This window comes from Nicotiana sylvestris, chromosome 3 (assembly GCF_000393655.2).
Source record: "Nicotiana sylvestris chromosome 3, ASM39365v2, whole genome shotgun sequence".
NCBI classification, from domain to species: domain Eukaryota; kingdom Viridiplantae; phylum Streptophyta; class Magnoliopsida; order Solanales; family Solanaceae; genus Nicotiana; species Nicotiana sylvestris.
The window spans coordinates 62174189-62185815 of NC_091059.1; the positions used below are offsets into that span (position 1 = coordinate 62174189).

The following is an 11627-nucleotide window of genomic DNA, read 5'->3' on the forward strand; positions in this document are numbered from 1 at the left end:
TTTCACTCTAAGTTCAGGACCAATTGTCCTTATCTTATGAGCTTGTTACTCTAAGTTCAGGACTAATTGTCCTTTAATTTATGAGCTTGTAAGTCTAAGTTTAGGACCAAGTGTCCTTAACTTTTGAACTTGTAACTGTAAGTTAAGGACTACCTGTCCTTAACTTTTGATTTTGCAACTCTAACTTTAGGACCAAGTGTCCTAAATTTATGACCTTGTTACTGTAAGTTCAGGACCAAGTGTCCCTAGTTAATAATTGAGGATTAACTTATAAACTTTCTAACTTTGATATTTACAAAATATTCAGGGGACAAACTGATATATATGCGGAGGATAATGGTGTGAGAAAGAATCCATATAAATTGTACCATCAAAAAATCAGCAACAAAATGTTCTTCCTTGAGCTTTCAAATAGTAGCTTTGTACTTGATGATAGGGTTTGATAATTCACAAGGCATTTGTTTTCTTTCTTCTTAATTAATTATTTTTTAATTATTTATGACTGATGGTTTTTTTTCATTTTGTTTGCCTTTTTATGAAGAATATTGACATTGCCCTGTATTATTTGAGGAAAAAGGAATGCTACCACCCTTGTGCCCATCCTTTTCATTGCACAACTACAGATATACTTTTTGATAACTATATGCTACTTATGTATAAGGATTTCAATTAAGATGCTTCAGATGAGTTTTGATGTTGTGATAATCAATTGGTTCTCACACTATATGTGTGGGATGACAATCGTAGATGTGGAATTTCTTGGACAGAGGTTGACAAAATCTTTTTTCCATGTCGGCTTCCTTCAGAAGATAATGATGATGTGACACATTTTCTTTTGGGGGTATTGGGCTTGAATAAGAGAAAGATTGATATGTACGATTCTATATATAGTGAGCCATATGAGAAAGGAATGAAACACATTGAAATATATGCACGCATGATCCCCCACTTGCTAAAGTTCTGACAATTTGAGAAAAATCACAAGTCTTTTGGAAATGCATTCAACAAATTTTATATTCAGTAGCAAAGATTACCCACCAAACTGTATCATACGTGTTGTCATTTGCTATATAATTTATATGTACTTTAGATTTATTTTATTATTGATATTGTTTAATTGACTCCATATCTTACATTTTTCTTGTGATTGATTATGGTGCATTCCTAATCAAGTATGTGGAGTTGTTGATGATGGGAAAGAATTTGGAGAAATTCCAACCTGAGGACATATCAAACTTCATAAAAGAACTTGAAGCAAATCTTTGGTCATATGGAGAGTGGAAAAGAAATTCTGGTTATTATACACCACCAAAAAAATATCGGCGACGACTATGATAGTGAAAATGAAACTTCTTGCCAAAGGAGCTATAGTGTAGTTGTAAAGAAAGTCACCTGTAGTTGAATTGGTATAAAATTCCTGTAAAGAATCCATATGAATTCTGAAATATCCTATAAATTGTTCACAAGGCACTTTATTTTGTTTGCATAGCATCATTTTTTGGTCACAGCTATGCCGAATTACAGTTTCAGTAGTAATATAAAAGGTATCAACAATAACAACAAAAACCCAGTTTGATCCCAACATGGGGTCTGGGGAAGGTAATCTGTATGCAGACCTTACCCCTACCTAATGCAAGTAGAAAGTCTGTTTCCAATAGACCCTCGGATCTGGAAGGACAAGAAAAAGAAGAGGAAAGCAAGGAAGGAAGAGAAAAGAAAAGGGGGGGGGAGATAAAGGATAAGTAATACCAAATAATAGCAGCAGGGAATACAATACCCGAGGCGAACACAACCACATAAAGTAATAGAAATCTAAGAATATGAAGGACATGCATGCTACTAAGACTATCGGTGAACAACTATAAACTACCTACCAACCTTCTACCTTAATCCTCGACCTCCACACCCTCCTATCAAGGGTCATGTCCTCAGTGAACTGAAGCAGCGCCATGTCGTGTCTAATCACTTCTCCCCAGTACTTCTTAGGCCTACCTCGACCTCTTCTCAAACTCTCCATGTCCAACCCGTCACACCTCCTGACAGGAGCATCAATGCTTCTTCTTTTAACATGTCTGAACCATCTCAGCCTCGACTCCCACATCTTGTCCTCTACGGAGGCTACTCTCACTCTATCCCGGATAGCTTCATTCTTAATCCTATCTCTCCTGGTACACCCACACATCCATCTCAACATCCTCATCTCTGCTACTCTCATCTTCTGCAGGCGGGAGTTCTTGACCGGCCAACACTCAGCCCCATACAGCATAGCCGGTCGAACCACCACTCGATAAAACTTACCCTTGAGTCTTAGCGGCACATTCCTGTCACACAAAACATCGAAAGTGAGCCTCCACTTCATCCATCCTGCTCTGATACGATATGCGACATCTTCATCAATCTCCCTGTTACCCAGGATAATAAACCCGAGATAATTAAAACCCGCTCTGTTAGGGATAACTCGAGCATCAAGCTTAACCTCTACATCTGCATCATGGGTCCTGTCACTGAATTTGCACTCCAAGTATTCTATCTTGGTTCTACTCAGTTTGAAACCTTTAGAGTCCAGTGTCTGTCTCCAAACCTCCAACCTCATGTTAACTCCGCTACGCGTCTTGTCAATCAACACTATATCATCGGCAAATAGCATGCACCAAGGCACCTCCCATTGGATGTGTCGCGACAGTACATCATCGCCAAGGAAAATAAAAATGTGCTAAGAGTTGATCTCTGGTGCAACCCCATCACCACAGGGAAATACTTCGAGTCACCCGCCAGAGTCCTCACCCGAGTCTTAGCATCATCATACATATCCTTAATCACCCTAATGTATGCTACTGGAATGCCACTAACCTCCAAACACCTCCACAGGACCTCCCTCGGGACTTTATCGTATGGTTTCTCAAGGTCAATAAACACCATATGAAAATCCTTCTTCCTCTCCTTGTACTGCTCTACTAATCTCCTTACCATATGAATTGCTTCCGTAGTAGAATGCCCCGGCATGAATCCAAACTAATTCTCGGAAATAGACATGCACCTCCTCACCCTGGCCTCCACCAACCTCTCCTAAACCTTCATAGTGTGAATCAACAACTTGATACCCCTATAATTATTGCAATTTTGGATATCACCCTTGTTATTGTAAAGCGGAATCATCGTACTCCACCTCCATTATTCGGGCATCTTTTTTGTCTTAAAAATAACATTAAATATCCCAGTGAGCCACTCCAAACCTGTCCGCCCCGCGCTCTTCCAGAATTCCATCAGAATTTTGTCTAGCCCCGCCGCCCTGCCTCTGCACATCATACGCATCGCCCATTCCACTTCTTCTATCGTAATCCGCCTATAGTACCCAAAATCCCGCTGACTCTCGGAGTGCTCCAACTCACCCAGCACAATGTGTCTATCTCCCTCCTCATTCAACAGTTTTTGGAAGTATGACTGCCATCTTCTCCTAAAAAGTGCCTCGTCCATCAATACTTTTCCATCCTCGTCCTTGATGCACTTGACTTGATCTATTCACGGGCTTTCCTATCCCTCACCTTGGTCAACCGGTACAACCTTTTGTCCCCGCCTTTGCCCTCGAGATCCTCGTACAAACAAGCAACGCTGCATTCTTATCCGTCGTAACCGCTAACTTCACCTCTTACTTTGCCTTTCTGTAACACTCCCGATAAGTCCTTTTTTCTTCCTCGTTTGTACTCTCCACTAGCTTCAAATAAGCAGCTTTCTTAGCTTCCACTTTACCTTTAACCTCTCCATTCCACCATCAGTCCTCTTTATGATCCCCAGGAGAGCCCTTTGTGACCCCTAAGACCTCTCTAGCAGCTACTGTAATGCAATTCGCAGTCGTAAACCACATACTAGATGTGTCCCCTCTACTCATCCAGGCATTCATAGCCAACAACTTCTCCCCTAACTCCTGAGCTTTGTCCTTGGTCAAGTTACCCCACTTGATCTTAGGTTGCCTGCACCCCTCCCTTTTCCTCCTACTCCTCTTGATCTCCAGGTCCATAACTAGGAGCCTATGAAGAGTCATGAGGTGCTCACTTGGGATGACCTTGAAGTCAGTGCACAGACCTTTATTGCATTTCCTGCAGAGAAGATAATCAATTTGGGTCTTGCCCATTGAATTCCGAAAAGTGACCAGGTGCTCTTCCCTCTTCGGAAAACTCGAGTTAGCTATAACCAAATCAAAAGCTCGAGCAAAATCCAACAGAGAATTACCTCCCTCATTTCTATCCCCAAAACCGTACCCACCATGCACATCATCATAACTCCTAGCACTAGCCCCAATATGACCAGTAATATGAAGGTATCGTGTTGTTAATTGTTTTTTCCTGCTAACTATTGATTTGTCCATTTTTTCACTATTTTAAAGGGCCAATATTTGATTAAATTGTCTTAAAGATTTTAGAAATTAAAAGCAACACACATTGATGGTAGAACTTCAGGATCTGTTAACTACATCCTGATTTGTTGAAGGATGAAAATAATATTGAGGACATATTTTTTAAATGTCCTAAACTTCTATAAATATAGACAATATCTGAGATTTCCAGAAGTTAAGGGCATTTTAAAATTTTTGTCCTTAATATTAGATTCATACTTCAAATTTTCAAGACTTTTAAAAGATTATGTCCTTAAGTTTTACTTGTACCAATCTGATTTTAAAAATAAAGATGTAGCAAGCTCCAGGCATCAAATTATATAAAGAAAAGGACTTTCTTGTTTGCTTACGGCAAGAGTAAAATCCCATAAACAATAATTAGTCTGACAAAGGTAAATTGAACTCCCAGAAAAAGAAAAAGAAACAAAGAGCACATAAGCGCAAAGAAACTTTGAAAATTCAGGACATCTTTTATATAACCATCTGCTAATGTTTACTTGCTCAAATAAAAATAATCTAAATGAAATTTGTAGCAAAAACTTAAAAGTATAGATAAACATAAGTGGATATATCTATTATTCTCTATGCTTCCTTGAAAATAGATGGACTACCGGAGAATATATACAAGATGTTCTATTATGACCAATTCTTTTGTAAAGACCACATTTGAATGTTACTTTTGATGATTCGGTAGCTGGAATATGTCTTTTTTTCTGCCTTCTACCTGGCAGGACTTTGAAATCTGGAGGTTTAATAATTTGTGACTTAACACTCTCTGGTACAATCTAAGAATTCGTATGTCCTACAGGATGTATTTGTTCTTCATATAATTTCAGCCAAGATTCCTTTAAGTACCAGTCGGAGCAGAAATTGGACTTCTTGATGTTTGTCTTCTCGATAGCTTCAATTGTATGTATACATGGTAATTCATCAAATTGAAACTGAAAATAATCACATGTTCTTTTGTTTAAGTCCACCAAAAAAGTAATTCCTTCTTCCTCAACTCTAGAACACCATGAATCAACATGGAAGACCTTCAAAGTTGAAATATTATAAGTTAGTACATTATGTTAAATTATCATTAAAATAATAAGCTAAAGTAAGAATATAATATTTACATTTAAAGTAAAAGCTAAATCTATCTTTTTCTTCAATTCCTCTTCTACCCAACAAGAAACGTTATAAAAAGTTCCTTCTGCTTCATTTCTTCTTTCATAAAACCAACCGTCGTAGCTTCACTTGGATGAAATCCATCATTCTTAATATAGGCAGCTCCCTTGCTTCTAATGGCACAGAATTCATTGACTCAACTATGTTTGTTGTGAGCATGACATATCTTCGTCGTGGACTACAAGAACGTGCCCACTTTTCCGGTGGTTCTTCCATCAAGTAGTCAAATGTCTCCATATCAAATTTTGTTATATCTGACACGTATAGATTAAATTCTTTGCGCTTGTATACTCTTGCAGCACTTTGGAAAAGTTTTATGACCTCAATTTTTACTTTTCTTCGCTTTAGGTTCTGCTCCAAATGATTGATACAAATCTCATGGTGGCTTTCAGGATATACATTTGTGATGCCATGTGTAATAGATTCATTCATGTCCAATAAGAAAATTAAATTATCACGGCTCCCAATTGCATTGCGAAGCTCACTAAAGTAACACTCATAGGAATTGTTATTTTCAGATTCTGTAATTCCAAAGGCTAGTGGGAATATTTGGTTATTTACATCCTTTGAAACTGAAATCATTAAAACACCATGATATTTTGACTTCAAAAAAGTTGCATCAATAGCAATCACTGGTCTACAATGATTCCAACCCGCTATTGATGATCCATATGCATAAAACATATAAAGAAACCTGAAAAATACAGATTAACGAAAGGTTAAAAATACAAGACACCAAATCCTTAACATTTACACTGCACACATCAAAGTTAAGGACAGCATGTCCTTGACATTTTCACCGCACACATCAAAGTTAAGGACAACTTGTCCTTAATTTTTACAATGCAAACATCAAAGTTATGGATACCATGTCCTTAACTTTTTCACTGCACACATCCAAGTTAAGGACACCATGACCTTAACATTTTCACTGCACACGTCAAAGTTAATGACACCATGTCCTTAACATTTTCACTACACGCATTAAAGTTAAGGACACCATGTCCTTAACATTTTCACTGCACACATCAAAGTTAAGGACATCATGTCTTTAACTTTTACAATGCACATATCAAAGTTAAGGACACCATGTCCTTAGCTTTTTAACTGCACACATCAAAGTTAAGGACACCAAGTCCATAACATTTTCACTGCACACATCAAAGTTAAGGACACCATGTCCTAAAGTTTATAAAACAGACTAATAAACTCTTTTTGATTGTTTACCTGTTGTTGTCGTCTATCTTTATGTTAGTGTATGTTTCCGGGTTTTTACTTTTCATCATATACAAGTATGAAGACAATAATTCATAAGTTCCTCTTATTAAAGGTGAAGCACGTTGAATAGCACGCCACGCCTTGTGATAACCAATGTCTAGTCCATGCAATTTTTGCATTTCTGCCATGAAAAAGGTTGGTGTAACTTCAAACCTTGGGTCTTGAAGATTGTCAATAATGTAATCACTAATCAACTTTGAAGTTGCATGCCTTTGATCAACTTTCATAGTGTTAACTGAGCAGTCATGATTTTTCTTAATCTTTACTATCTTGAATAGTGTTGAATCTTTAATTCTGAAAGCACGCACACACCACTCACACCTATCATCATTACATTTCAACGAATATCTTGTTGAGCTTGATCTAACAACCTTGAATTCAAAATGTCCTTTAATTGCTAAATTCGAAAAATAGTTAATTATACTCTTCTTTTTGTCAAATATTGATCCCACTTTTATTTCATCCAATGAAGCATTTTCTCTTAATATCGTAGTTGGGGATTCTTTTTCTTTTGAATTTGAGCTTCGTCTAGTTAGTTGAGTAGAGTTTTTTTCATCAACTTCTTCTATTACCGGTGCACTCTCTAAGACTTGAATACTCAAAACTAGTTCGTTGTTAATCTCTATAATGCTTTGTCCTTTCACTTGAATAGAATCAAATGTTTGAAGCACCTTTTCAGTTATTGGTTTAGCTTCAACCACATCTATTGCCATTATCTGTTGGCAATTGTCTTGATTGTCTTGGTGAGTTTCTATATTGACATGTTCAAAGGTGCTTGTAGAACCAAAAACTCTTTCTGAAACATCAACAATGAAACGACAACCCTTTGAAGAGTGAATGAATTTTTAGTAACTCTATACATGTGTGAAGATCTAAATATTTCGATACAAGTATTCCCTTGTTGTTTACCAGGTTGATATCAAACCATATCATTGCTTCAAACTTGTCTCTATCTAATTCAATAACTTCAAAGACCTGGTTAATGAAATCTTCAAATTGAATTGCCTCAGGTACTAGAACAAGCTTTGTTTGATGATCAAGATACTTATAGTTTGCAGTCCATATACCATTAAAAGCAACTATAATACATATTGTATCCATCCTGCAAGTCAAGAAAATGGGAAATTCAGGACATATTTATCCAACAATCGTGAAGTTAAGGACACGATGTCCTAAACATTATCAATACAAGTTGCAAAATACAGGATACTATGTCCTTCATAATTATAACAACAATCATGAAGTTAAGTACATCATGTCCTAAATTTTATCAATACAATTTGCAAATATAGGACTCTATGTCCTCAAAATTTATACAGTAGTCATGAAGTGTTACGACCCGACTGGTCGTTTTAAGAATTTATGCCATGATCCCCTATTAACTGCTTTCTCCGTATTTATTTCTGCTATTGTGAGTTGCCGGGAGGAATTATTGGGAGTTTCGGAGAGTTTTGGGACACTTAGTCCCTAAATGAGAGCTTAAGTTCTAGAAATTTAACCGTAGTCGGATCAGTGCGAAGATGACCTTGGAATGGAATTCCGATGATTCCATTAGCTCTGTTGGGTATTTTGGGTTTAGGAGCGTGTTCGGATTGTGTTTTGGAGGTCCGTAGCTAAATAGTCTTGAAATGCCGAAAGTTGAATTTTTTAAAGTTTCCGGTTCGATAGTGAGATTTTGATCCGAGGGTCAGAAAGGAATTTTGGAAGTTGGAGTAGCTCCATAGTATCGAATTGACGTGTGTGCAAAATTTCAGGTCATTCGGACGATGTTTGATAGACTTTTTGATCAAAAGCGTATTTTGAGAGTTTTTTAATTTCTTAGGCTAGAATCCGATGTTAAATTGGTATTTTGATGTTGTTTTGAGCATTTTGAAGATTGCAAAAAGTTTGAATGATGTTTTAGGATTGGTTGACATGTTTGGTTGAGGTCCCAAGGGCCTGGGTTGTGTTTCGGATGCTCAACGAGGTATTTTGGAACTTGTTGAAATTGCAGAAAAATTGCAGCAGCCCAGTTCTGGTTTCCTTCTTTGCGTTCGTGGGTAGGGTCTCGCGTTCGCGAAGAGGAGCTAGGGCTGGGGGAGTCTTTGTGCTTCACATTCGCGAAGAGTCTCCCGCGTTCGCGAAGCTGAGAGGTTTCATACCTATGCGTTCGCGATGGTGTTCCCGCGTTCACGTAGAAAGAGGGTGCTTTGCATCGATTTTGCGTCCTGTGTATCGCGTTCGCGATGAAGGAATCTAGGCCCAAGCGAATTTGCGCTTCGCAAACGCGAGGGGCCTTCCGCGTTCGCGAAGAAGGGATATCTTGGCAGTATTTAAATAGCCCATCCGCGACCCTTCTTCATATTTCCACCATTTTTTAACGGGATTGAAGCTTTTGAGGGTGATTTTTGAGAAAACCAAAGGGAAATCACTTAGAGGTAACATTTTTGACTTCATAACTCCTTTATATGTGATTAAAGGTCTGATTAGTGGTAAAAAATATGGAAAAAATGGGTAATTAGGGCTTGAGATTAAATGACCTTGTCATACCTTCTTTTTACTACCACCCATAAGGGGAGGGTTTAAGGGAGTTTTTTTCAACTTAAAGTGACAATCGAAACAGGATCATTTTATTAAAAAATTCTGAGTCGCCACTTGGAATAATTTTATGGTGTCCCAAGTCACTAGTTTCAAATCCCGAATCGAGGGAAAATTGACTCTGTTTTACAGTCCGCGAACACAGAAATCGGGGTAAGGAATTCCGTTAACCCAGGAGAAGGTATTAGGCATTCCCGAGTTCCGTGGTTCTAGCACGATCACTCAACTATTATAATTGGCCTATTATCTGATTCTAATACATGTTTTAACCTATGGTACAACTTTAACTTTATAACCGCTTTTATTTAATATTTTTTAGGAAGATTTCAACTTTATTTAAAACACGTCTTGAACCACGTCACATAAATGCACCCGCGGTCCCCGACATATTTTATCTAATATTGTTGAGATTTGGATTTAGGTTACATAAATTCACACCCAAGTTTAGGAAGGTAATTTTTAAAATAACGCGTCAAAAGCAACTACGCATCTTCAAGTTTGCGAGGGCCAAGAATTATAGGATTTTATTATGGGAGGAACAAAATAAATTAGCTATAGGGAAATGTATTAGCTTGTAGCCCTATTGATATTTGTATTTGTCTCTATTTAAACCCATATACACTTAAAAGGGTAAAATCATACAAGATCAAACAAAATCTTCAACATTCCCAAATTAACCGTGAAATACAACCAAAGGTTTAAACTGACGAGCTCATTACGGCAAAACGAAGCGAATTAACACAAACGTGAACACGAAAACATATGAACACAAACAGAAAACGTGAACCCAAATGAAACAAAATACAGAGATACCGAATGGAACACAAACGCAAACGAAACAAAATAAAATAACATTGAAACAGTAGACAAAACGAGAACACAAAGATACCAAAAATTAACATGGCCAACATGCTTTTGATTACTTACAGAATGGGAATTTTCAATTGCAGACCCACAAACATATGAATTCACCATAATACAATGAACATTTATTCATTTATAGTGGATAGACATATAAACACGAGAAAATTTCAAATTACATGGCTACGGATTTCACTTGGGAAAATGGTAATCAACCATGACTGATGAAGGCACACGTTAACATTGTAAAATAAATCCCATCTTTTAATGGCTCTTTCAAAGTTTGATTCACAGTAATTAGCAAAATAAAGAGGAATTAATAGAAATGAACCTGTTAAGTGCTTCTCTTTTAATATGTAAAGAAATATGTTTTGAAGCAGATTCAACAAGATGAAGGCCCGAAGAAAATACAGCAACAATATGAAGCAGGAACCGAGAACCGACCTCTAACGGACACTCCAAATCGAAAATCCATTTCAGCTTGACCCCATCTTTGAACCTAAATTTCCGAAATTGAAGAATGAAGAGAGCAACGACTATGGTATTTTAAAAGGGGTGAGTCAGATGCTTTTAATTTTAGTCACTCCTGGTCCCCTCCGTTCATCCTCTTAATTTCCCCCTTTTCTAATTTTTCATCCATTTTTTTGCAGGTCCGTTCTCTGCTTTTTCTTGGGTGTACATGTTTGATCTTCTTAAAATAAAGGGTGGATGAGTTATTATGTGTGTATATGATGATATGTGGCTTCTTTCTCAAATCAGAATGTGAAAAATATGATGGGTTCAAAGAGATTTCTTAGAGGGGAATCCTTGCCGTAGAGGAATTTTCTTCTTTTTGCTTTGTGTGGTCTCTTGCGGCTGTTTTGGTTGCCTCAGGCCTTTTTGAATTAGTTAGGTCTTTGTGATGGAGAAGATGAAAAATCTGATGGGGGAAGGGGTCCTTCTAAAATGGTGGATGGCTTTTTTTGAGTGTCTAGCTCTCTATTTAGGCATTAGGTACTATTATATAGGAGTAGGGATTAGGTTAGGGGTATGGGCCTAGGAATTATGGGCTCGGTCCAAAATTAGGCTTAAAAATGGATTGCTCGAACCCAAGTTTTATTCTTTCCCCGCGAACGAGACGAAAAATACGATCTCATTTATTAACTAATCATACTTAAGTAAAATAACTATTAAAATAAGACCGACCATTAAAATAAATTATTTTTTGGTATTTTTCAATATTAAAAATGACTACAAAACATTAATGGAATAATTTTTTATAATTTTCATTTTTCTTGTAATAAAATAAAGTAAAAGAGTCAAAATTAATTAAAATAGCTATAAATTAAATATTTACGTGCTAAAATATGAA

The 11627-nt window shown here is 37.0% G+C and overlaps 3 protein-coding genes across 4 annotated transcripts; all 3 read right to left on the bottom strand.

The window, feature by feature from the left end:
• Positions 1 to 1870: 1870 nt before the first annotated feature.
• LOC104224560 (uncharacterized) lies at positions 1871 to 2647 on the bottom strand. The gene has a single exon (XM_009776243.2). It carries the CDS (start codon positions 2645 to 2647, stop codon positions 1871 to 1873), a length of 777 nt encoding a protein of 258 aa, XP_009774545.2.
• A 1122-nt stretch (positions 2648 to 3769) lies between these two features.
• LOC138887444 (uncharacterized) lies at positions 3770 to 4363 on the bottom strand. Its single transcript, XM_070169199.1, has one exon. The coding sequence runs from the start codon at positions 4361 to 4363 to the stop codon at positions 3770 to 3772; it is 594 nt and encodes a 197-aa protein (XP_070025300.1).
• A 608-nt stretch (positions 4364 to 4971) lies between these two features.
• Positions 4972 to 11221, bottom strand: LOC104224540 (protein FAR1-RELATED SEQUENCE 4-like). 2 transcript variants are annotated; one of them, XM_009776231.2, is made up of 4 exons: positions 10721 to 11221; positions 6788 to 7940; positions 5509 to 6254; positions 4972 to 5424 (listed from the first exon to the last, which is right to left on the bottom strand). In XM_009776231.2, exons 2-3 carry the CDS (start codon positions 7549 to 7551, stop codon positions 5603 to 5605), a joined length of 1416 nt encoding a protein of 471 aa, XP_009774533.1. In that variant the 5' UTR covers positions 7552 to 7940; positions 10721 to 11221; the 3' UTR covers positions 4972 to 5424; positions 5509 to 5602. The 2 variants fall into 2 exon arrangements, with proteins under 2 accessions (XP_009774533.1, XP_009774527.1); XM_009776225.2 differs by having other exon boundaries at positions 10608 to 11221.
• Between the last annotated feature and the right edge of the window lie 406 nt (positions 11222 to 11627).

What these genes read in the sequence shown, in the direction of transcription:
- LOC104224540 (XM_009776231.2), bottom strand. Translation starts at nt 7,551, where the DNA reads ATGGCAATAGATGTGGTTGAAGCTAAACCAATAACTGAAAAGGTGCTT. An exon ending in AAGATAGACGACAACAACAG is followed by an intron (nt 6,255 to 6,787) that starts GTAAACAATCAA and finishes TGTATTTTTCAG; the next exon opens with GTTTCTTTATATGTTTTATG.
- LOC138887444 (XM_070169199.1), bottom strand. Translation starts at nt 4,363, where the DNA reads ATGGACAAATCAATAGTTAGCAGGAAAAAACAATTAACAACACGATAC.
- LOC104224560 (XM_009776243.2), bottom strand. Translation starts at nt 2,647, where the DNA reads ATGCTATTTGCCGATGATATAGTGTTGATTGACAAGACGCGTAGCGGA.